The sequence below is a fragment of the Durotheca rogersii genome, assembly GCF_024521655.1.
Source record: "Durotheca rogersii strain YMJ 92031201 chromosome Unknown GGS23scaffold_6, whole genome shotgun sequence".
Lineage (NCBI taxonomy): Eukaryota > Fungi > Ascomycota > Sordariomycetes > Xylariales > Xylariaceae > Durotheca > Durotheca rogersii.
Window position 1 is genome coordinate 987,660 of NW_026251237.1, and position 22,208 is coordinate 1,009,867.

Genomic DNA, 22,208 nt, shown 5'->3' on the forward strand with positions numbered 1-22,208 from the left:
TTCCGCGCAGATGCCAGATCCCATTCTCTCTCCCAGGTTGTTTCGATTTGTTCTTTAGCACCGCTTGGCTTGTCGGGTTGCCTACACTTGCTACTCACCACACCCAGGTGCACTGTTGATACTCATATGCAGGTAGTATACTGAGTATTGTTGCCAATGTGTCAAGGTTAGTTTATGGGGCAGTCATATGCTCGCCGAACTGTGCCAGAAGCGAGCTCTCTTCGGACTGGCTGGTCTTGTTAACAGCTAGTTAATAGTTTTAACTATGGTGGCTTGGCCTTCCTCAACGGGCCACGGGATCTTCCTTCATCCTGAAAACTCAATCCTTACTAGGGTGTATATAAAGTCAAGGGGGGGGAGAAGGAGAGCATATAATACGGCACCTACTCCGGCCGGAACTGGTAAGCGAATCATCCATCTCTCTTGCCGGGGGGCGGCTGCGAGTATAAGCTGGCCGATGGAGGCGTTGTACCTATCTTGTTTAGGGTTCACCATCACGTATATTTATGTGGTGGATAAAGGAGCACGAGGGAGGTATAGCAAGCGACCGATTCAAGGGTCAGACGAAATAGAGGGGTGAATCTCGAAGCCTATTTGGTTTGTATCCTGTTCGTCCCGGTATACGTCCCACCGGATCAGATCTCAAATCCCTTAACATCCGCGGTACGTACCTAAATTATTATGAATCGTAGGAGTAGGCTGCCCCCCATCGAGCCTCTATACACGAAGTCTGGCGTGCTCAAGGCTGACTACGGTTGGCCTTCCACGTATAATACGCTGAGAGTTTGCCGACCGGCTCTGGACTGGTGGGGAATAGTTCTCGATGCTGGAGCATGAATGCCTCCAGCTCCTCCATCCGCTGCGCTGAGACCTCTTTCCTATACGCCTCGTGCTCGTCGTTGTCTTTCCCTTCGGTTACGACTGTTTGGAAAAGTTCCACCTCTCCGATGGCGTGGGCGAAAGCGTCCTTTCCCTTTCCCATAGCCTCGGCCTCCGTAACCGCGTCCAGGACCACAGTCATTTTCGCCGAAGGCGTCGTATTGGTACCCATTAGCCGTATTATCAGCCACGATATCCGGCGTGTCTGCAGATCCGAGACCACCTGCAAGTCCTCAAGCCTGGTCTGAGACCCGGTGATGCGCAGCACCTCGTCCGAGACGTTCTCCTTGCCGTCAACCTCGACAAATTGCGAGTTGTTAAAATGACCCGCGAGCCGCACCTTGGCGTTCCATTGCGCCTGGCCGGAGCTGCCATCGCTTGGTAAAACATTGATGCAGCGTTGCCGGACCCATAGGCCTAGTTTGCTAAGATGGCCGTCCTCCATGTCGTAGTACGTGTCGCGGATAAGCTGTCCCGATTGCCTTAGTGCGACAAAGTCAACTTCTTCTAGGCTAATAGTCCGGGAACGTCGTCGTAGCCGTCGTAGCGGTGGCCACCTCTTCCCATTGGAGTTCAAGAGGAGAGACGCGAGCTTCGGTGGTATGTTGAACTTGCGCTCGACCTCGACATTCGATACGATACGCTGCAGTGTCGAGGCGGCAATTTTCAGGGCCATCTGAGGCTCGTGTGGTTGTCGGATGACGTGGATTTTCTGCGAGATTCTGTGGTTCATGCACCTATATTGAAGTCGTAAACCGCGGCAGTAATTGTTACTGTATTGAACAGAATACTGGTCTATGTCAAACGCCAGGAAAAGGGTCAAACGAGGCTGAAAGCCTGCATGGGAAGAGGGCAATAGGTGATCGAAACTGCGTGAGGGAAACTGCATATAGTGAGGCGCACGTAGATATGCATGTAAGGAGGTGTGAGCTAAGCATTATAAGCCTAAGTGGGATATTACTGGGTACCTCTAGACATTAAAAAAGAAAGAAAAACAGATTACCTAGGTACAACACCAGGGATTTCACTGGTCGTCGCCGACCCAACCGCCAGTCTAACAGTCAGGAACCTGACCACTCTCCGCCCCACCTCAACTATCCATTTACAAATATCCAACTTATTTATGGCAGAGCAGACAGGATCCCGAGCTCTCCAGATCCTATGGTCGTACCTACGTGATGGATTGATGTTCCAACATTAATTACCTATATGCACAGCATCAGCGGGAGCGTGCGGGGGCCTAGGTTGCCGTCGGGGAACACTCCGCGGTATTGGTCGATATGGGCCGTAGTATTGTCGCCGAGGCAGGGACTAGCAGGTCGTGATTCTGGCGGTGTATCGGCCAGGGCATGCTGTATCGGACGAGCCGCAATTAGGCTGGATGCGAATTATCCGCGAGACCCAGACATCGACTTTGGCTGGAGGCCCTGCTTAAAGATTCCTCTTCCACCTGATGTGCTGCACCGGCCACGTCCTTGTCCACCTCTTACCCTCCCCTTCTGTGGCTCTATAGTGGTTTAAGGACCCGGTGGAGACGACCAGCTTCTACGGGGGGATCTGTAAGAGGGGAGAGGCACGGCACGAAGACAGCACGAGGGCACGGTTTGCAAGCCACGGTGGTCCAGATCTTTGCCATCTTCGAGGGGTAGGGTCTCATTACCGTGCGAAGCACACTGCCCAACCGATGCATCATGCAGTATCAATGGCCCAAAGATGGTGCTCAAACGATGACTAGCCGTTCCTCCGCTCTGTCGTCTATTAGCCAACATACACCCTCTGCTCTTCTCTCAAGGAGATCATCTGCCAAGGACAGTGATTTCGTGCAACACCTTATAGACAACAACATCTATCTTCCACCCTATCACTTTCCCAGCGATCGCCCGACTCCCGATCCGAATAATTTGGATGAGATTTGTCAGGCGCCCCCGAAGAAAGGTGACCCCTCTCGCCGTCCCTCTTTCTCCAGTCGACATTCACGAGCTTTCAACAAAATCACTGCCCTGAATCAGAACCCATTCTAATGTGCAACGTAGGTAATCCCGATCATAGCCGGCGACGCTGATATTCCGAACGAAAGGGCTCTCCAGTTTACTGATCTCTATTCAATGACTGAAGAGGCCACTGTTAAAGTAGTACCCGATTACGTTGCCGGAGCCAGGCTGAGAGATATCCATCCTAAAATCTGAGATGCTCAATATGAAGGCAATCTGAATTGAACAATCATACCAACAGAACATAGCGGTGCTCCGGTTGCGCTAAACTTATTCTTAGAGGCTAAGGCTCCAGCAGACGTGCCGACGTGACCTTGAGACAAGCTTGCTACTACGGAGCGTACGGGGCTCGCGTGCCATGCACGCCCTGCAAAATTACGGCGAGGGGGAGCCGGCTTACGATGGAAACGCCTAACACACCTTCAGTTTGATCTACCACGCGTGGATCGGCACGCTCCAGCTGTATGCCCACCATGCCACTGCACCAACGACGCCTGGCGGGAAGCCCAAGTACCACGTACGGAATCAATCATTATAAGCCTACATGTACAAGCCGTACTTAGAACGTAAGCGTCTACGTTTTACGCAACAACCTATGGTTTAACGAAGAACTGCGATGCCTTCATTCAGGGAGCTAGTGCATTTAGGAACGCGAGGGACTTGGAAAAAGATCATCGCGGAAGGGCTATCCAGATGGCAAATACCATAGCGCGGAGAGTAGCAGCGTCGGCAGAACAGGACACCCTAACAGATACGATAATATTAGTGCACGACACGGTCTCGTGTGAAGAGTTCACTGAATCGCAAGACGCCCATGCGGAAAAGCCTCATTCGACACCTTCACCTTCCGCGATTAAACAGCGATAAGGTAATATAAGCCTTAATCGTTTGATAAGGCATACTTTATAGCATCGGTTTCGACCTTAGAAAGCTATCACGTGCGGAATCTGCCCTTATAGCCTACACCTACAAGTCGTAGAAAGAGACGAGAGTCAAGATTCTCTGTTACCTAGCGCTACCGATCAACAAGCAGGCTTCGTGACAAGCTAGACATCGAGCTTCACGTCGCGAAGTGGCACCGAAAGCTATCGCACCCGTTCTAAACCAGGCAGGACTTTAAGTAGTCCTCCGACGAGTTCTCAGAGGAAACACCATCATACCACTAAGCCGTCACGCCAGAGCGGGAGCGAGAGGAAGGCCCACAGAAGCGAGAAAAAACGCACCGATGCATTTTGGGCAGGGCAAGGGTGAGACAACTGCGTCCGATGTGCCGGACGGCGAGGACTAGAGGTAGGATGACGAAATGGAGACGTATAAGTCTCGGAACGAGGTTCGGCGTTCCCAGAACATTAGGATGCCGCGTACAAGATCAAGAAGTACCTACTAGGACGGCGAGAAATGGCGGTAGGTAGCATCAAAGGGATGAACTGGGGATCTGAGGCTTCGTCTTTTCAAAGCCCCCACCTGGCAATGACACCAGAGCTTCCCCAGAAGCGTAAAAAGGAGTAAGATACACCTCTCCCACCTCTGCCATCCCCCCCCTCCCCCTTTTCAAAAAACATTAGGGATTCATCAGTGGTCACCAAGCTAATTAATTACTCATTTGATATCAGTCCTTAGTCCCATCTAGGTATATATAATACCTGAAGGAGGATGTCCGTCTTCACATTGCCCGCCGCCTAACCTTTTCGCTCATGCTGCGACGTCTGGTCCTACCTATATCAGCCAGATTAGAGCATTCGTCTACCACATACAACCATAAGATCCAGAGAACTCGGGATCCCGTCCGCTCTCCCTTAGATAAGCTGGATACTGCCAGATTAGTAGTTGGGTCGGTGACGACCAGCGAATCCCTGGTGTTGTATGTTTTTGCCTCTTTTTTTTTTCTTTTTCCATTGCGGCTCCACTGAGGGGGTGGAGGCTCGGCGCCAAGGCGGGCGCCATAGTCGGCGTCGTCGTTGTCGGGTGGAGACTGGCCCGGGGCGGGAGTCGACGTCGGCCGGATGGCCCTACCGCCGTGCGGGAGCAGGGGCGTCTGTCGAATGTGGACTATGGATGTTGCAAATGGGCTCCGTCCAGGAAATTCGATACTACGACTCCAGGTCATCTCGAGCATATGCTGGTGGTCGTTCGGATTCGAATGTGAGCAGGCTTGTTGTCGGGGAGGAGAGCTACACCTGTAAGTCACTGGGCTAAGGAAATACAGGGGTTTACCGTAAGGTTTCACGTAAGATACAGTCATCGGCTTCCGGGTAACTTAGAGTAACGAGCTGGTAGATTACCCTTGTCACTAGTCTGCATGGTGCCCGCGATCGGGTTGTGTTGCTAAGAGGTGATGACTGGAACGGCATTACACGGGCATGCTCCAACGAACTTGGGTTATATCCCTGGCAGTGATGGAACACCAATGTACAACACCTGTAGCTTCGGTGCTGACAATTACTCCGAATAGCCGCACCACCGAGGCACTGTCGTCGGTGCGACATAAATAGACTGTTACTTGCTTCATCGCACTATTAAGTAAGTGTCTTGTAACCTATGTACCGAATAGAGCCTATGCACCGTCATCCCTATACTACAGAATCAATGTTCTCTACGCCGCCTCCCTCCCCTCTCCCGTTCTGTCAACGCCGTACGCCACCGCCTGTCTAAACATGCCGTGGGGAAATCGAATCGAAAGTCAGCCTCGTCTCGCTTCGTCTCGTGTCGGCCTCACGCGACCCACACCTCAACGTCCGTTGTTTGTCACGTGGCTAATGTTACTCGCGTGCGCGATCAGGAACTTGCAGCAAGTGAGCGCGAACTTGCACGCCTTCGTCCAGCTCTCGTCGTTGTTCATCCCCAGCTTGATGCTGTAGTGCCCGATGCGGTCGTCGCCGATCTTGTCGCCCTCGATCTTGTACGGCAGCGCCAGCGGGTTGGCCGGGTACCCGCCCTGGCCGCCGCCCGCCTTTGTCTGCTGGTGGACGAACTGCCCGAGCTGCCGCACGAGCTCCAGGAAGGCCACCATCCCGTGGTCGAACTTGCGGTTCCAGAGCATCTGCAACGGCAGGTCGCCCGACGAGAAGAGCTCCAGCACGCTCTTCTTAGGAGCCGGCGGCGGCCCGCTGCGAGGGCCGCCGAGCCGGCTGGCGGATGGGGACGGGTAGTCGTAACGTATGATCTTGGAGGTGGACCCCATGGGTAGGGGCTCGTAGCTGTCGAATTTATATCCCAGCTTGTCCGCGACCGTGACGACTAGTAGCAATGCTTGGCCCCACGCGGCGTTGATCTCTGGCCAGTCCACGGGCTTCGTCGATAACCGGCCTAGCCTGAGTCCGTTGATGGTCGCGAAGTGGCCGTCGTGGTGTATCGAGAACGTATCGTTGTAGACGTTCGCCCGCTGAAGCTTCGTAAGCAGCTGGGAATCGTGGTCGTACCTGGAATTGATACTGTCCCTCTCGTTCTGGAACTCGGCGAGCTTCGACGCAAACGCGTTGCGCTCCCTCCAGAATTCCTCCTCTTCGGCATCCAGCGCCCGCGTCTCCTGCTCGAGTGCCGCAATTTCGATATCCAGGGCGGCCTTCTCCTTCTCCAAAGCTAAAAGTTGATCCATAGACGCCTCCTCTTCCGCCCGCGCCTTCGCTAGGGCCTGTTCGGCTTCGGCGATCTCTTCCTCGCTCGGTATATCCGCCTGGACCTGTTTCAGGAATGCGGCATAGGCATCTCGCTCCCGTGCCGTGGACTCTAGCCTCTTCTGGAGCCCGTCTACCAGCATCTCCGTGCACTCCACGCACACGGGGTGGTCTATGTCTGATCGCGCGGACAATATCTCGAAGAGCTTGTTGACGCGCTCAGCTTCGTGGGGGTGGGCGGGTCTCGCGTCGTTGCGCTGGCTGCCGGAGAGGGATTTCCGACGCGGCTGTCTCGGCGTCGGAGAATCTATCGGGGGGGTGAGCCTCGGAGGGGCGACCTGAGACTCGGTGAGGAGGACAAAGGACATGGCGGAGCTGTCTCGAGGATGGCCGTCGCCGCGGAGGACGTTGCTGTGTCTCTTAAAGACGGCAGGGCCGACATCTCTCGATACCCGATTATAAAGCGCTCTCCTCTCGGCATCATTCGGATAGCTCAGGCGAGGAGACGGCGGGGGGTGGGAGGACTGTTTCCGGGAAGACGAAGCTGCGAAGTTGGGACAGGTTAGCGGGCGACACGAGACCCGGGTGCTCAAGAGAGGCCACCAACCAACTAGGAGATCAAATGCGGCGGGATTCAGATCTGTCAGAGACCCGTCTAGCTTGAGCGGGGCGCGGCACTTTTGGCAATACATGATAGCTTCGGAATCCGCGTCGACGGTCCCATGCTGGAGCTGCTCGCCTCGCCAATGCGTGTTCGGAGGGGGTTGCGTTGCTGAGAGGCGTATCAGCACCTGACGACGAGAGGCTGGGCTGGCAGCCGGGGGGGGGGGCACCTTTATATACCTACCTAAGTAGGTACCTAATTGTTAGCGGACAGGGCACGGAAGCTTAGTGGAGGCTAGTACCTGAGGTAAGATAGGTAAGGTACCTAGGTAAGGTAAGAGGTAGGAACTTGTGGGATGGGGAACAACCTTATGTGGCGTAGCATCCATACATGTACCTATGTATACCTATCCACCGGGTCATGGGCCATCGGGTCACGGTACCTGACTACCTCCTACCTTCTTGGGCAAGTCGTGAATGGGTTGGGTTCGAAGCTCCAGGTTCCCTTTTCATTAAATTTTCCTTCCTTTTTTTTTCAGATTTTTTATTCTCCCTTTATTTTCCCTTTCCATTGAAGGAGGGCCATCCATACGTCATCGGCTCCCACACCTGCACCAGCCACAGCCGATACAGGCGGCGGCAGTGCCAGAGCCCGCTCTCTCTCGCAAGTCGTCAGGTACCTATACCAACCTACACCTAAAGGTACCTAGGTACCTCTAGCATACCCGCGTTTACCCGCGGTTCCCGATAACCCGAATCAACTAATCGTGTCCCAATCGCTTTTGACGCGTTCGTCGCATCCACACCAATTGCATATCCTCACCACCATAACCCTCTCGTCTTTCTCCTTTCCTCCTTTCTTTTTTTTTTTTCCCTTTTTCTCGTTTTCCTTTCCGCTCGCCCACAACCACCCTCCACGGGCCTCTGCATCTCGGCTGTCGGCCCCCTCGGGTGATGGCGGCGCAGCCAGAGTCATGGAACCCCCCTCGAAGAAGCCGAGACTCGAACAGCCGCCCGGCGAGGATGACGATGACGAGGAGAACCTGGACGAACTTTCTATGAGTCCGACGCAGTTCGATATCAGTCAAGATCCCATTTACCAGCTCGATAAGGGGAGAGCCAAGGCCGTGACGAGGCTCAAGTCCGCCTTCGAGACCATTTTTGAGAAATACGAGCGAGACTTCACCGGGGTCGGTGACGAGATCGACCTCGAGACCGGTGAGGTTGTTGTCGACAATGGACATCTTTTATCCTTACAGGACGACGAGGAGCGAGCTAGGGAGGGCCCCACCTCAAGCAATGGCGCGGGCAAGACCGTCGGAGGACAGGATGTGAGGTCGACACAGGGTTCTCATTCCCAGGTCTCGGTGCGCGCCGACATCTCTGCGCGCAATCATCCCCAAGTGTTGCCTGCTGGGCCGGCGCAGCCTAGCGCGCTCGGCGGCCAGCATAGCTTACCTCCGTCTGGATCTGCGCCATATCCATTTGGCTTGCCCGATCCATTCACACTCGGGTCCTCTTTTGGTTCCCTCGGATCCCCCATGCTGGGCAATGGACCTCTAGACCCGCGTTGGCAAGCCCCACAGCTCCCGATGCCTCCTCAACCAGACAGGTTCGGATTCATAAGTCAAGGTCCTGGATACCCGCCATCTCTAGGGCCCAGCCACTGGCCGATGCCAATGTCAGGAGGTGCCTATGGCAACGGCTTTTTCGGTGGTCCCTCTCGCCGTAAAGTGCCCCAAAAGCTATCCCATGTTAACCCCGCAAAGAGGAAAATTTTACCCGCAGCAGCGTCGGCAGGGAATGACTCGGACGAGGATGACGTCCTGCTGGGTGACACTACAAAAGGGGATGTTGGAGTTCCTCATAAAGAAGTAGATGCGGAGAGTTCACCGGCATCTACAGCGACAAGGCCGGAGCATATAGATCAGGAGGAAGCTCGCGGAGATGGTACCTCTCCGAAGCCACAATCTAGGTTAAGACGATCAAAAAAAGAACCTGTTACCTCAAACTCGCCCGCGTGCGTTAATGATGTAGCCAAGGGGAGTGACCGCGACACGACATCTACACGGAGAATCGAAGTAATCATACCTGCAGTCAAATCAACTTGCTCAGTTCCCAATACGATACCACCTACTGTCGGTGATATTCCGCCTCTTGATACCTCGCAGAGGAGATCTTCACGCGCACGCAAGCAGACAGAATTCTACGGTCAGATTCCGCGGACGAACCGTAGACAGCCAGAGCCAGAGATTGCCGACGCCTCTTTTACTACAGCGGATATAACCGGTGAGGTTCTAGATTCGCTACCTGTTCAATCAGAGGCATTTTTCGAGCCTATAAGTCCTATCGGCGACCCATCCCAGAATGAAGGAAGCCCTCTGCAGCTCGAGACTGCGGAGTACGCGGGCAGTGATGAGCTCACCAGAGCGCTAAGTATTGCTACTCAAAGTCAAGTGACCGGCGACGTTGCACCGGCGAACCAGTGGGATTTCGAGATGGATGAGGGGATCCAGGACTTTCTGAATGGGACCCCGTCACTGGCTGATCATACCTCCGAATATTTCATGGGCCCTCCCCCATTGACTTCTGAGGACCCCGGGGGGCCATCTTTCTCGTTCCCAAGCGGCGAAACTAATGAACAAAACGACAAACTACTTACGAATAACGAGCCCAAATCATACGACGACATGTCGGTTGAAGAGAGACTACTTCAGATTTTAGGCCGGGAGGTTCGTTCCGAGCAGTTGGAGAGTCCCGTGGTCAATTCCGAGGGCGGAATTGCCAAGGACTTCAGCCTCGTAGCAGATCCGGGTACCGTGCCCCCTGATACTGGGAACAACAAAACCCCGGTTGCTTTGGAAGTGGCACAGGAATCCGATGCCAGACTCGACGACTCTCGAGCAGAGGCACAAGTTCCTCCTGTTCAAATGCAGTCAGACGTCGCCCATGATAATTTGCCTGGCGTTTCCGGAGAGGAACCCCATCCTGTTGAAGCCGCACCTGTGGGATCAGAACCGGGTCGCGATATCACAGAGGCTTTAAGTTTCGTGGGGGGGGCTGTAGCTCCTATCGGCTCACCCGGGTCGGAAAGGACTCGGCCAACGCGAAAGTCAGACTCGCCCGAACGATCTAGCGAGCAAGCGCCTGCCGAAAAGCCCACGCTACCTCTACGACCATCTCAAGTACCAGCGCAAGACACTATCTCTCGGAGCCCCAAGGGCGACCAAGAGCGGAACACAAAGACCGACAGCTTGGCCAAGCGTCGGCCCTCACGCCCCCCCGAGGCCAGCACGAATTCTATCATTCCCAAGACACCTAATAAGCGCAGGAAGTCCCACGTAGAAGAGGGGCTTAACAGCAACAGTAGGAACCGCACTTCGCCAACCAAGAAGAAGTTCACCCTAGCGTCTCTCGTCCCGGACGACCCAGATGGTGAGGACGAGCTGAGCGTGCTCTCGCCTAGCGCCACGCCGCACTTGTTCCGGCGCGAACACGCGCACACCACCACCACGCCCTCGCCAGCGTCTATGCCGCGCGGCGCCTGGCAACGCACCGCGCCGGCGACGGACTTGCGGACGTGGGTCCCGGCGCGTAAGCTCGGCGGCGGCGGCGGGGTGCAGAGCTCGCCGCTAGCGCGCACGGCTGCGAGCAGGGCTGGCCGCGACAGCCCGCGGCTCGGCGGGGCCGCCACGCCGGCGCAGCGGAGACGCAAGGCGGGGGCGGGGGCGACGGGGACAGGCGAGAGCCCGGCACGGACGCCCGGCGGGACGGCGCGGCGATGCGGCGAGGCCGGCTTCGTGTGCGATCGGGAATTCTGCCTCACGTGTTGTAAATAAGAGCGAGACGGGGAGGAGGGGGGGGCGGGGGGCGTCTACCCGTCCGTCTGAAGTAGAGGATGCGTGTCAGCTCGTCGGCCAGCGAGGAGCCGACGGTAATATAGTTAGCTAATCCAACCCCCCTCCCCCCCTCCCCCCCCCCCCTCCTCTACTCGCTGCCCCCTTTTTCGAAAACGGCAGCGCAAGGTGGGTGGGTGTGGGCGGGAAATAATACTACATCGCTTGATATATACACCTGCAACCAGCACCGGGGACTCGCGCGTGCGGCAATACTACGCGCATCTGACGCGCGCGCCGGAAGGGGCAGGTCTCGTCGACGGACGGACGGACGGACGGGCGTGCGAACGTGCCGCCGCTGCGTCATGCGCGCCATGCGCAGCGTGCCCGCGGCCCGCGACGAGACCACACCGGTCCCGTCCTGTCCCGTCCCGTGTCTCTGCGCCGTGGCCTCGCGCCCTCCCCGCTCGGCGAGATGCCGCGATGCTGTTATAACGTAGGTAGAATAGGGCCGCGATAGCGCCCGTCCTCCTGGCCTCCCCTGCTTCCCTGCTTCCCTGCTTACCTCCCCCAGCCAGCGTAGAGGGCCCCCCCTCCCCTCCCTAATTGGCGAGCGCGCACGCGCAACCGGGGCAGGGCCCTGATTGGCGCGCCCGCGTGCCGTGCCGTGCCGTGTTGTGCCGTCCCTCCATCGATCACTGCGAACTTACAAACCAGCCCAACCACCCTCCTTCGCAGCAGCAGCCGGCTACGGGTACAAAAAAACAAAGATCGCTAGCGACTAGGCACGTAGAGAGAGAGAAGGGGGGGGGGGGAGAGAGAGAGAAAGGAGATAGCTGGAAAAGTATGGCTAAGTTCTCGATACGATTGGTGCTTTTGGCTACCCGGGGGGGGGGGGGGGGGTGGCTGCTAGCTAACCCGACCGGAAATAGGAAAAAATTCAAAAACAAAGAAAGCCTACGCTCTCCATGTCATCCCATGAATTACGGTTCCGGGGGCGCCGGCCTAGTCCAGCCAGCCTAGCGGCGATGTTACGCAATTCACGCATCGTTCCCCTCTCTACTACATCCGACCACTGCGCCCGAGACGCCCTTCTCTTTATCTGCCCTCTCTCTCTCTCTCTCTCTCGGCCTTTCTCTTTGTCTGTTTTTTTTTTTTTCTCCGCCCCTTCCCCGACGTCGTAACGAGTCGTAACGACGAAATCATTATCGCGCAGCAGTAGGTAGTAAGGAACGGGTCTCACAGATAAGGCCGGTTGGCACGCGACTTGAGAAGCCGACTTCGGCATCATCCAGTGTTCATTCTTCTTGTTTCTCCGTAGGCGGGGAGGGTTTGCTATTATGGCAGCGACGGGGCCTGGCGTCGCGCCGAGGAAAACTATCTAGGGCCTGAACGCCAACTCGAGCTCTCAACGGTTCTGACTCACCACACACGAGACAGATGCAAGATCAGCTCGGGTCGGAAAGGGAAGGCCGACATGATCAGGATTCCAGGAGGGGCCGCAGGAGGTAAGGGAAAAGGGCGTCGGGTATCGTTGAGAATGCTAGAGAATAAATGGGAGAGCTCGCACTCTCTCTCAGGAACTGGAGCTGACGGTGGCACCGCCGAGGTATTCGGTTAGCGTGGCCTCGTCCCGAATCGGCGCGAAGTAAGGATGCGCCATCGCCTCCTTGGCGGTGAGGCGCTCCTACGTATATGCGGTTAGCGACGTTAGCATCGACGCCGGGTGCAACGGTCTGACAAACCTGATGATCGTATCGGAGGAGTTTGTCGAGGAAGTCGATAGCCTCATTGCTGACGAAGCGCTGGTTCTCGGTATTGACGAAGCTATGCCACGGTTTCTTGGTGAAACGGCCGAGGATGTCGTCGTACTGGGGGTCGAGCTCTATCTCGTACTTGTCTAGATAATCGAAGAGGTCGTCGGTGCCGAGTACCTTGGCGATCTTGACGAGCTGATCCGAGTTGCTGTTCCCGTGAAAGAAGGGCTCCTTTCGGAAGATCATGGATGCGAACATAGCACCCAGGCTCCACATATCCAAGCTGTAATCGTATTCCTGGAAATCGACGAGAAGCTCGGGGCCCTTAAAATAACGAGACGCGACCTGCAGAATCATCAGCCGCCCGCCATCCTTACAAGCTTGGATGCCAGCTCCTAATCGTGTCCGTGCACGGCCCACGACCGGGGGGGGGCTCTGGGAGACGGGGTAAAAGGTGATGTACCCTGACATTATATTCAGTCCCCGGGTGGTAGAACTCGGCTAGGCCCCAGTCGATGAGGCGCAACTGGCAGGGCATGTGAGCTATAGTTACACTGACGACGACGCGGCGAGTCGGGAGATGCATTACCTTCCTGTTCTCATGGTCGATCATGACGTTGTGAGGCTTCACGTCTCGGTGCATGATGCCCTTGCTGTGGCAAAAGTCGAGGGCCTTCAGCAGCTCGCAGATGTAGTAGCGCACGTCGATGTCGTTGAACTTGGGATAGAGACTTCGGAAATCGGTGTTGTTGACATACTCAAAGATGAGCGACGGCGTCTTGCTCTGATTCGACGGGGGGGGGGGGGGCCACCACTCGTCAGCATCCCGGTTCGTAGCTAAGAGGGTGGACGCGGCCTACCTGGTTGTCTCTCACCACGTCGAGCAGGGCAACAATGTTGGGGCCGCCGGAGAGGTTCTGGAGGATCTTAATCTCCCTCTTGATCTTCTTCTTCTTGACCGGCTTCAGAACCTTGATGACGCATTTCTGGTAGTTGATGACGTTGATACCCTCGAAGACTTCCGAGTATTTACCGCGTCCTGGTGCACGAAAGACGGGGGGTGTTAGCGACTCGTACCGGCTGCAACGGCTGCGTGTATTTGCGTGTGCTCGTTTGTGCCTCTCGTGCCTCTCTTATCGGAGGGAGGGAGTGTGCGTGGGTGCGCGTATGGGGGGGGGAGTCGCGACATACCAATCTTACGAACAACTTCGTAATTCTCGAGAACGCCCCAGCCTGCGAAGATCACCAAAGTTAGTTGCGACGTGACCACCGGCTCGCCCACGCCTCTTGCACCCAACCTCATAGCCGCTGCCCCCCCAATTCACCGGGCTCAGGTTGACGTACTTATATTGACGCTATCGTAATCCCAATAGCTGCGAGGCATGTTCTGGTTGACATCGGCGTAGACTCGCGCCATGGTGGGCAACTTGGTCTCGAGCAGTCCTAGGCTCGGGTCCGGATGCAAAGAACGATGTCGAAGCAAGGTGAGTGGAAGAAGAACGGCAGCGTTCCTCCACTGGGTCTGCGAGCCTGAAGGGAATGCGGCACACAGGCACGCAGGCGGGCGCGGGGAGAGGAGTTGGCGTCGAGGTGCCGGTAAGGGACAAGAGAGAAAGATACAAGGCGCTTGGCGGTGATGGTGATGGACTGTTCCCGTGGCTGGTCCCCCAAAGCGCGCAGTCCTACCGTAGGGAGCAGGATGCGGTTGTCGAGGGGTGGGATGTTGACGTTTTTCAAGAGGGCGACTACTCAGAGGAGACCCGACCAGATTGGTCCTGAGGCTAGCCACTCCCTTATACGTGAGGTACCTTCTGAGGGCAGCGCCAGGCCGAAAGGGATGTACCTACGGATGTACATGGCAATACCGGCGGGCAAAGGGGGAGGGGGTGTTGGGCTCGTTGGGGCGGATGACTCCAGCCAAGACATGCGGAAAAGTACCTGCGGACGCAGTGCAGGTACAGATAATGCCCAAGTCAGGTACCTACGGTACATCCTGGGAGCAGGCGAGGCACCCCCAGGAATGTAGCGTGCCATTCCTCCCTGCCCGGTGACGGCGACGCCTGACCCAAATTTCTGGTGGGACCCGCTGAAGGCGGACTTACGTAGTGCTATCACTACGTACCTAGGTACTTTGTAATCGCCAATCGGCAATATTCACCTGAATCCAGTGGATATAAATAAGTAGGTAGCTACAGGTATTTAGTAGCGGGAGGGGAGATCTATCAACAGTATGCGTTTGTAATAACAGCACTGTATTAGCATTATTCATAAAGTCACGAAATGACTGCGAGCCCTTTCGTAAGGTGTAATACCTACAGAGAGGGTATGGTTATTATAATTGACACTATGTTAGAAATTGTTTCTACACCAAGAATACAGACTATAAGCTGTAAGAATTCCCGTAGTAATACGCAAGCAAATGCAATTCTAAATGCGACACAACTAATTACTTAATATAGAAATTGTTTCTAGAGATGGCATCACTTCCTGGTATACAGTCCAGATTAAAATACCATACTAAAGGTGACACGACGTTGACGGTGCAATTCGATGAAGAGCAAGTAGTCGGTAATTACCTCTACCTACCTACCTATCTACCTAGGTACCTCTTCCTACTACGTCCCCAGATGTGTTACATAAAATCCCCGGTACACCACCGCTACCCAACCGCTGAGCAGTACTTCATCGTAGCCATGCCATGCCATGCCATGCCATGCCGCCGGCGAGAGGGCGATCTGCTCCAACCTGTTCCTCAGAAATCGTCGCGCACCCAGGCACGGGTACCACCATCTCACGTCGAGGAAATTACCGACATCGCGCCGTCCGACGTGTATTCAGCAATACATCAGTCCACCTCCGAACCCGTACCCCATACCACGGGATAATACGAAACCACCACGCGAAACTAACCGAAATTGCCCTCCTCGACTACCGTGATAAAGGCGTTCTCCGATGATCAGCGGGCGCGGGTATACTGTCGCCTAGCTGAAAGCCGCCCGGCTGTAGATACACGTTCACCATCGCAGCCACCGTAGGCTCCCGTCCCCCGTCCTCCCTAGGGGAGCCTTCATCTCGGTAGGGGAGGCATCCGTTCCCGCGCCTGATGTGGTAATTCGTATTAAGATACGACTAGACACGATGCCCTACAGTAGTAGAGAGACGTCGTGTCGCATAAATCGGTCACGTTGCTTTGAGGAGTCGGCGATGCGGTGGGGTTAGCTCGGTCCCATCCCGTACGTAGGTTGCCTGCTGGCGGCACGGCATGGCAACCGCGTCCTAGCGATGCAGCCCCTGGATATATTACATGTATGCGGCATGGCATTATGTAGCCTCCATGATACGCTGCAGGCCGTCCTGTGGCACCCGTCAGCTTCTGAATCGCATCTATAGCAGCGATGAAATACGGAATAGAGCAGGCGTGACGTGTTCAGAGAGAAGATTATGTGTTCGACATGCATCCGCTTAGAATCCGGCTGTCCGTCCGCTTTACGCCGACTTCGGCCGGCTTCGACGGACTTCAGACTAAGGATGACGATACAAGGTTCTCATCATGCGAGTTAACCGCACAGAGGGAGGTGGAAAGGAAGTGGCGCCATACCAACCCAACAACCGGTCATGCAACTACATGCCCTACGGCTTGGTGTCCTCGAAGAGAGAGGGATGGGCGCGTTGGCTATGGAGTACGTCGCCCGCCCTTAACAAGAGGGCGGAGGAAGATAGATCTCTTAATCGTCGTAAGAAATCCGCCGCCGTTGGGCTGCCGGCGCCGCGGACGCATCCCCGCTAGACTCGAGCTCGTCGTAGTCGAGTCCGTCCATGCCCGCCTCGACTACGTCCCAAGTCCTCTTGCGCAGATCCGGCTTCTTCTCGGGGTTGAATTTGCGCTGCTCTTGCTTCTTTCGCCTCGTGCGTAGCTTCTTGTTACGCCGGGCCTCGGCCTTTGTCAGCGTCGGTATGTCCGTTTCGATTTCTCCATCCTCGCTAGCTTCCTGCACTTCGTCGCCTTTCTTGCCATCTGCTTCACTAGGGCCCTCGACCCGCGGGGACGTGGGCGACGAGGTCGCGTTTTGGGGACCGGGACAGTCCTTGGCCGCGGTCTCGTCCCCGGCCGCCTCCGGGGGTGATACGGGGACTTTCTGGAGCTCGGTGGCTTTGGCTTCCGAGCGACGCAGGGACTCGAGCTCGGAATGACGGAAGATGGCGATTTGCTCGTCGGTTAGGGTACGTTTGACGCCGTCAGGATAGTAGCCGAGGCCATCGTCATAATCATCATCTAGTTCTTCACAGTATGCGTCGCCATCATCCCAGTATTGTCCGTCGTCCTGCCCACCCGTCGGCACCAGAAATTGTGTTTCGAAGAGCTGCACTGCGGCGAGGGAGAAGTGTGTGTCGTGGAACAAATTAATGTCGGCCTGCCTAAACAGTCAGCATTAGCTACCGGACGCGTCCCATCAATCGAAGACGTAAACGAGCAGCAAAATGGACGAGAACTTGCCGGCGATACTTCCACGGGACGAGAGGGGTCACGGGCCGCCCGCAGAGCAGCCGACATGATCGTCCAGGCCGGATCTTGTCGGTGTGAAACTACAGACAGAAGGCGGGAGGTGAAGGGGGATGGAAGTAAGAAGAAAGCTCGAAGCCTTGTAAGGGTCGCGGGCAATGCGGTGTATTACTAACAAGCGCGTTTCCCTACACCTACATGGTACATTAGGTACTTCAAGTACCTTCTCGTGTACCTGGAATGTTTCAATTAGGGGCAGATGTGGGTACTTCCGTTGGTACGGTACAGTACATCGGTGCAAGCAATCTAAGAGGTAATTTGATATTCCCGACGAACCTTTGTAAGTCCAGGTACCTAACCTCGTGTAATATACAGAGTAACGGTAGGTACCCAACTGACGACAATTAACAGGTATATAAATATAAATATACGGCGTTCGTTACATCGTGATATCGTGATAGCGTAGAGTATATAAGTTAACCCGTCAACACCATTAAAAGGCACCCTGTCATGGCCAATTTCATCTCTCGCCTAACCCGCCTCAACCAACGTCTCAACCAGACAACATATGAACTCCGATGATGGGCTGGTACAATCAACGCGATAATTCCTCCAGAGTTGCCGATGATGAATCCTGGTGTGTGTGTGTGTGTGCGTGTGTGTGTGTGTGTGTGGTCATCTACGTCGATGCCTCCGTCGATTTCTTCCCAGAGGTAGAATAATGAGGATGCCTAATTAGGTTGCGCTTAGCAGTGCCAGAGCGCTCTGGAAGGCCTTGACCACCTCAGATACTAGACACATCATGAGTTACCCAAATGGACAGGTGATAAAACAGCGGGGGGCATGAATAAAAATAAAGCCGAAAAATAGCGGCTACTCACGATGCTGCTTCTTTTGCAGGAGAGTCTGCTCAGAGAGACGCACGTGTCTCTCGCGAGTCTGCAGTCTGCCGACGTTTAGCATTGTGCTTTAGAGTTAGCCATGGAAGCATCCTGGGCGAACCAACCTCTTTACGGCTCTCTCGTTATCGTGGGTAGCCGAAGCCGAAGCCCAGGCGTTGAAGTACTGGCTCCACGGTCAGCCGCGATTCTAGGAGGGCCCCCACTGGCTTGAGTACCTTAATAAGATGCTCGAACTCCTCGAGGAGCTGTTTCTCTACCTCGTCAGCCTCTTGCAAGGCTTTCTCGTAGCGATACTGAAAGTCATCCCAGTCGAAAGTGGCGAGGTGACCCGGGCTCTGGACGTCAGACCGGTTACTCCGTCGCTTCTGCGGCTCAGGCGTCCGCGTCTGGCGTTGGCGCTCGGGGTTTCTAACCACCGTCACTTCCTGGCTCTGGTCGTGCCTGGCACCTTGGTGGGGGGGGGTGGAATGTGGTTGTAGTTGTTGCGGGTTCAGTCTGACAGTCTCCTCTTCGATGGAATTATCGAATTCATCCTGGTCGCCGAGATGAGTGGGGAGCTCTACCATCATCGACTGGTCGGCCGCCACGCCATGCTTCAAAGGCGACAGCGACCGCGGCGTGGTGGACATGGTGGCAGCTCCACTACCGAGTAGTAAGCGCAGCCAGCGTCGAGAATTTGGCTGTCGGCTGCTGTCGCGAATTGGCGACGCGTGACGCGACTCGACTTTCAAGAAACCAAGCAAGCGGACGATGATCGAGGGATCGCCTGATGACTCGAAACGCTTTTGTCGCTGTCTCTCTCCCTCTTGTTCTTTCTCTTTCTCCTCTTTTGTATTTTTTTATACCGGCTCACACGCCTATGGATAGAATCGAAAATGAGGAAGTTGGTTAGCACTACCTCGAAGATTCGGCGGGTGGGAGGAAAACCCGACGCGGGCATAGACGATAATAGAGCGACGATGAATGATATCTACCTAAATGCACCTAACATCGAATCCTGTATGTGCATACCTGTAGCTTCTATATCTCAGGTACCTTATGTGGTCAGGTAGGTACCCGATACCTTGCCCACTCACCAGAAAGACGTGTCGCTGCCCAGGACCTATACATGGGTATGTACATGAACGCTGCGGGGCCACGCCGCCGATAGGAGCGATAAAACCATAGATAAGACATATAATCGATAAGGCCATGCAATCAGCGCGATAGGGTAAGATAAGCCTTCCGCTTCCCTTGTCAGGTGCATGTATCTTTGTACCCTCTGGACGTCACAAGGGCCTGGTCGGGAATCCGCCTCGAAGTGACCGTCATTCTTATTCCTTGACATCTCCCTCTTCCACAACTCACCACGGCCTCTTCCCTCACCCTATAGCCTGATTTACCCCTTCTCCAGCTCCCCTCCTCGCCAGACATGCTACCAGCCGATCCTCTTCTCTCGACTCTCCCTCCTTAGGAACGAGCACTTTCCCCGTGTCTCGTCGCCAGGCACGCGGTACCCGTCTAACAACCAATACAACATCATTCATTCCTCTATGCCTCGAGCCCGAGTCCGTCCACGATGAACTGCGCCATCTGTCAGCGCGCCCACCACCCGCAGAGGCTACCCTTCTTCTGCGTTGTGGATGCGCGTAACGAGCTATACGAGCGACGAGTAGCCAATGCGAGGATTCTCATCGAGGCCGAGGAGCTCGAGTCGCGAGTCACCAAGGCCTTGTCCGACAACGACCCCAGCTCAGTCGTCCCCGCGAGCGACCGCTCCTCTCGAGCGTACGTAGAGAACTGTGCGTCGGAGGAGCACAAGGCGAAGGATAGGACAGAGCGGATCATAGCCTCCGCCGACAAACTGCGTGACGAGATCGCCATCGCGAGAAAGGAGATCGAGACGCGCAAGGCCGCCATCGCGCAGAAGAAGACGGATCTGGCTGCCGCTGCGCAGGGCGTTTCCGCGCGAAGAAATCGAGAGCTCGAGGAGACCAAGACAGCCATCAAGATATCCAGATACAACTGGGACAGGGAATATGGCGCTATGACTCAATACCGGGCGGCGCTGTGTATGGAGGTCGCCAAGCTGTATAGGCTGCAACGTGTCCGGCGCGGGAACCCCGTCCGGTTTGAGTACAAAATTGGTGGCATCGACATCATCGACTTGCATAACATGAACAGTAAGTGCCATATTCACACGATCCTGTAGGCTGAGCAACCTTTGGCCTCTACTAACGGCATGCCCAGATGCGCAACCCGAGCTCATATCCGCGTCTCTCGCACACATCACCCATCTGTTATGGCTGGCCTCTCACTACCTCGCTGTCCGTCTACCGGCGGAGATTACGCTGCCGCATAACGACTACCCACGTCCCACCATCTTCTCACTAACATCTTCCTATCATCATGGCGACGTTGCGTTCCCTGGTACCTCTCTGCTACCCCCGGACCCACGTGACCGCCAATTTACTCACATTCCGCACCCGCGACCCCTATTCCTAGACAAATCCTTGTCAACCCTGGCCAAGGAAGATCCGTCCGCGTATAATGCCTTCCTGGAGGCGGTCTGCCTGCTCGGCTACGACATCGTCTGGCTCTGTCGGACGCAGGGAGTGACCGCAGGCGAAAACAGTAACCTAGAGGACTTTTCCTCTCTCGGCCGCAACCTGTACAATCTCCTCATAAACTCGTCGCTGCAGCGCAATCCCCAACAGATCGCGGATGCGGCGGTAACCCCGCAACACATCGACATCGGCGGCGATAGAAGCAACAGCGCTAACAACCCCAGTCCTAGTACCAGAAACGATGCGGGCGAGTTCGGGCGTACAGCGCCACGCATGGGTCTATACTCTCACGGCACAGCTCATACGTTTCTAGGCGGGGCGGCAGGCCAAGAATTGACACGCGGGTTCCGGATACCGAACATCGCGAAGCTAGTGGACAAGCTGAAGGCGCGGCTGCTGAGCGAGACCCCGGTACCAGAGTGGGAGCTGCTTGAGGACGACGCGTGGACGCCCGACGATGCGCTCGACGATGGAGTGCTAGTCGGGAGCAAGAAGGCCGGTAACGGTGGTGGAGGAGCGGGTGGGGGGAGCAACGGCATGCCCGGACACCGGTTCGGCATCGAGAGCTACATGAGCGTCAACACCGTCAAGAGCGGCAGCAGTGGCGGCGACAACACCCCTAGGGCACCGCTGTCCGGGGGTGGCAGAGGACGGCCAGCCGAGGCGCCCACGGCGAGTAGAGACGCGGGGACTAAGGGGACGAGCGGCTGGACAAAGATAAAGCCTCGGTAAATAGGCGGGTGGATAGAGAGAGGAGGGTAGATAGGTAGGCACGAACGTTTACATATACAGGCATTAGCCCTATCTATTGTATTTATATGTATGATTGATGATGAGATGAGGTGAGGTGAGACGTGGGTGTCGTGTTTGTTAGACTACAGCGTCTTAAACGGCGAGGTCTCTAAATCCAACACTCCCTTTCTCATACTTGTTCTCTCATAGATGCTTCTGCCTCTTCTCGGCCTGCGGCAAAAGCCGATCGCACGTATTTCTCACGAGCACGTCAGGCGGGTCCCCAGACGTAGCGGGTGTCCCTCCCCGGTAGATCTATCGTATAAATCAATGGCTCTCCACGCGTGGCCCTGGTAAGAGACGCATAGATAGGAGAAGTGCTTACGAAGGCCATTAAAGAGTAGGCAGGCGATAACCAGGGATAACCAGGATAGCTTTGCCATCGTGCCCCCCCTCCCCCCCTATTCCCATTGCCCCTTCACGCGGAACCTACCCACGACTGAACGGCCCCAGCCTGTGTTCTTGCAACATTCCTGCGCGCAGTTATATGGCCAACCGCGGTAATTGCCGTCGGTCTTAGGTAGATTGAATGGTATTTGCTTACCCTTGCAGTTGGCCAGCCGAGGCTAGACTACTGCTACCTGTATCCATCGCGCTGTCTACCTCGTATGTCACTTCGCCAATTCGGACAGCTAGTGATTTGGTTTAGGAGATGAGCTTGTATTGTGTTTGTGCCCATCCCACGCGGCTGGACTTGCTAAACTGCATATAATTAATTGGTGTTTGTGCTGGGGTGTTCGGCCATGACGGTGCTGCCGATTATCCCGCCGCGGTGTGCCTCCCTTCC

The 22,208-nt window shown here is 55.6% G+C and overlaps 8 protein-coding genes across 8 annotated transcripts; 3 read left to right on the forward strand and 5 right to left on the reverse strand.

Annotated features, from left to right (window-relative positions):
• Positions 1-739: 739 nt before the first annotated feature.
• Positions 740-1,555, reverse strand: GGS23DRAFT_595405 (uncharacterized protein; the record flags this gene model as incomplete). Its single annotated transcript, XM_051518303.1, has 1 exon — positions 740-1,555. The coding sequence occupies one exon, from the start codon at positions 1,553-1,555 to the stop codon at positions 740-742; it is 816 nt and encodes a 271-aa protein (XP_051373404.1).
• A 3,088-nt stretch (positions 1,556-4,643) lies between these two features.
• GGS23DRAFT_561434 (uncharacterized protein) lies at positions 4,644-5,138 on the forward strand. The gene has a single exon (XM_051515949.1). It carries the CDS (start codon positions 4,734-4,736, stop codon positions 5,064-5,066), a length of 333 nt encoding a protein of 110 aa, XP_051373405.1. The 5' UTR covers positions 4,644-4,733; the 3' UTR covers positions 5,067-5,138.
• A 201-nt stretch (positions 5,139-5,339) lies between these two features.
• On the reverse strand, positions 5,340-7,405 carry GGS23DRAFT_561435 (APG6-domain-containing protein). Its single transcript, XM_051515950.1, has 3 exons — positions 7,318-7,405; positions 7,092-7,256; positions 5,340-7,028 (listed from the first exon to the last, which is right to left on the reverse strand). The coding sequence occupies exons 2-3, from the start codon at positions 7,174-7,176 to the stop codon at positions 5,599-5,601; spliced, it is 1,515 nt and encodes a 504-aa protein (XP_051373406.1). The 5' UTR covers positions 7,177-7,256; positions 7,318-7,405; the 3' UTR covers positions 5,340-5,598.
• Positions 7,406-7,924: 519 nt separating this feature from the next.
• Positions 7,925-11,038, forward strand: GGS23DRAFT_459673 (uncharacterized protein). Its single transcript, XM_051514102.1, has one exon. It carries the CDS (start codon positions 8,062-8,064, stop codon positions 10,924-10,926), a length of 2,865 nt encoding a protein of 954 aa, XP_051373407.1. The 5' UTR covers positions 7,925-8,061; the 3' UTR covers positions 10,927-11,038.
• A 1,461-nt stretch (positions 11,039-12,499) lies between these two features.
• On the reverse strand, positions 12,500-14,097 carry GGS23DRAFT_595408 (Pkinase-domain-containing protein; the record flags this gene model as incomplete). The annotated part of the gene is made up of 7 exons (XM_051518304.1): positions 12,500-12,610; positions 12,669-13,025; positions 13,144-13,206; positions 13,270-13,464; positions 13,541-13,719; positions 13,872-13,913; positions 14,025-14,097. The coding sequence occupies 7 exons, from the start codon at positions 14,095-14,097 to the stop codon at positions 12,500-12,502; spliced, it is 1,020 nt and encodes a 339-aa protein (XP_051373408.1).
• Positions 14,098-15,849: 1,752 nt separating this feature from the next.
• Positions 15,850-17,232, reverse strand: GGS23DRAFT_619353 (uncharacterized protein; the record flags this gene model as incomplete). The annotated part of the gene is made up of 2 exons (XM_051521001.1): positions 15,850-17,092; positions 17,185-17,232. The coding sequence occupies 2 exons, from the start codon at positions 17,230-17,232 to the stop codon at positions 16,406-16,408; spliced, it is 735 nt and encodes a 244-aa protein (XP_051373409.1). The 3' UTR covers positions 15,850-16,405.
• A 248-nt stretch (positions 17,233-17,480) lies between these two features.
• Positions 17,481-19,132, reverse strand: GGS23DRAFT_561451 (uncharacterized protein). Its single transcript, XM_051515951.1, has 4 exons — positions 18,299-19,132; positions 18,188-18,246; positions 18,063-18,127; positions 17,481-17,972 (listed from the first exon to the last, which is right to left on the reverse strand). The coding sequence occupies exons 1-4, from the start codon at positions 18,710-18,712 to the stop codon at positions 17,917-17,919; spliced, it is 594 nt and encodes a 197-aa protein (XP_051373410.1). The 5' UTR covers positions 18,713-19,132; the 3' UTR covers positions 17,481-17,916.
• A 217-nt stretch (positions 19,133-19,349) lies between these two features.
• Positions 19,350-21,556, forward strand: GGS23DRAFT_561452 (UV radiation resistance protein and autophagy-related subunit 14-domain-containing protein). Its single transcript, XM_051515952.1, has 2 exons — positions 19,350-20,245; positions 20,313-21,556. Exons 1-2 carry the CDS (start codon positions 19,642-19,644, stop codon positions 21,359-21,361), a joined length of 1,653 nt encoding a protein of 550 aa, XP_051373411.1. The 5' UTR covers positions 19,350-19,641; the 3' UTR covers positions 21,362-21,556.
• The last annotated feature ends 652 nt before the right edge of the window (positions 21,557-22,208 follow it).

Excerpts from the sequence above, each read along its gene's own strand:
- GGS23DRAFT_561434 (XM_051515949.1), top strand. The coding sequence starts at position 4,734 with ATGTTTTTGCCTCTTTTTTTTTTCTTTTTCCATTGCGGCTCCACTGAG.
- GGS23DRAFT_561435 (XM_051515950.1), bottom strand. The coding sequence starts at position 7,176 with ATGTATTGCCAAAAGTGCCGCGCCCCGCTCAAGCTAGACGGGTCTCTG. Across the intron at positions 7,029-7,091 it reads CGCATTTGATCTCCTAGTTG|CTTCGTCTTCCCGGAAACAG; the intron begins GTTGGTGGCCTC and ends CCAACTTCGCAG.
- GGS23DRAFT_459673 (XM_051514102.1), top strand. The coding sequence starts at position 8,062 with ATGGAACCCCCCTCGAAGAAGCCGAGACTCGAACAGCCGCCCGGCGAG.
- GGS23DRAFT_561451 (XM_051515951.1), bottom strand. The coding sequence starts at position 18,712 with ATGTCCACCACGCCGCGGTCGCTGTCGCCTTTGAAGCATGGCGTGGCG. Across the intron at positions 18,247-18,298 it reads AGTTCGAGCATCTTATTAAG|TACTTCAACGCCTGGGCTTC; the intron begins GTACTCAAGCCA and ends CCGTGGAGCCAG. Across the intron at positions 17,973-18,062 it reads CCTGCAAAAGAAGCAGCATC|TATCTGAGGTGGTCAAGGCC; the intron begins GTGAGTAGCCGC and ends TGATGTGTCTAG.
- GGS23DRAFT_561452 (XM_051515952.1), top strand. The coding sequence starts at position 19,642 with ATGAACTGCGCCATCTGTCAGCGCGCCCACCACCCGCAGAGGCTACCC. Across the intron at positions 20,246-20,312 it reads CGACTTGCATAACATGAACA|ATGCGCAACCCGAGCTCATA; the intron begins GTAAGTGCCATA and ends CGGCATGCCCAG.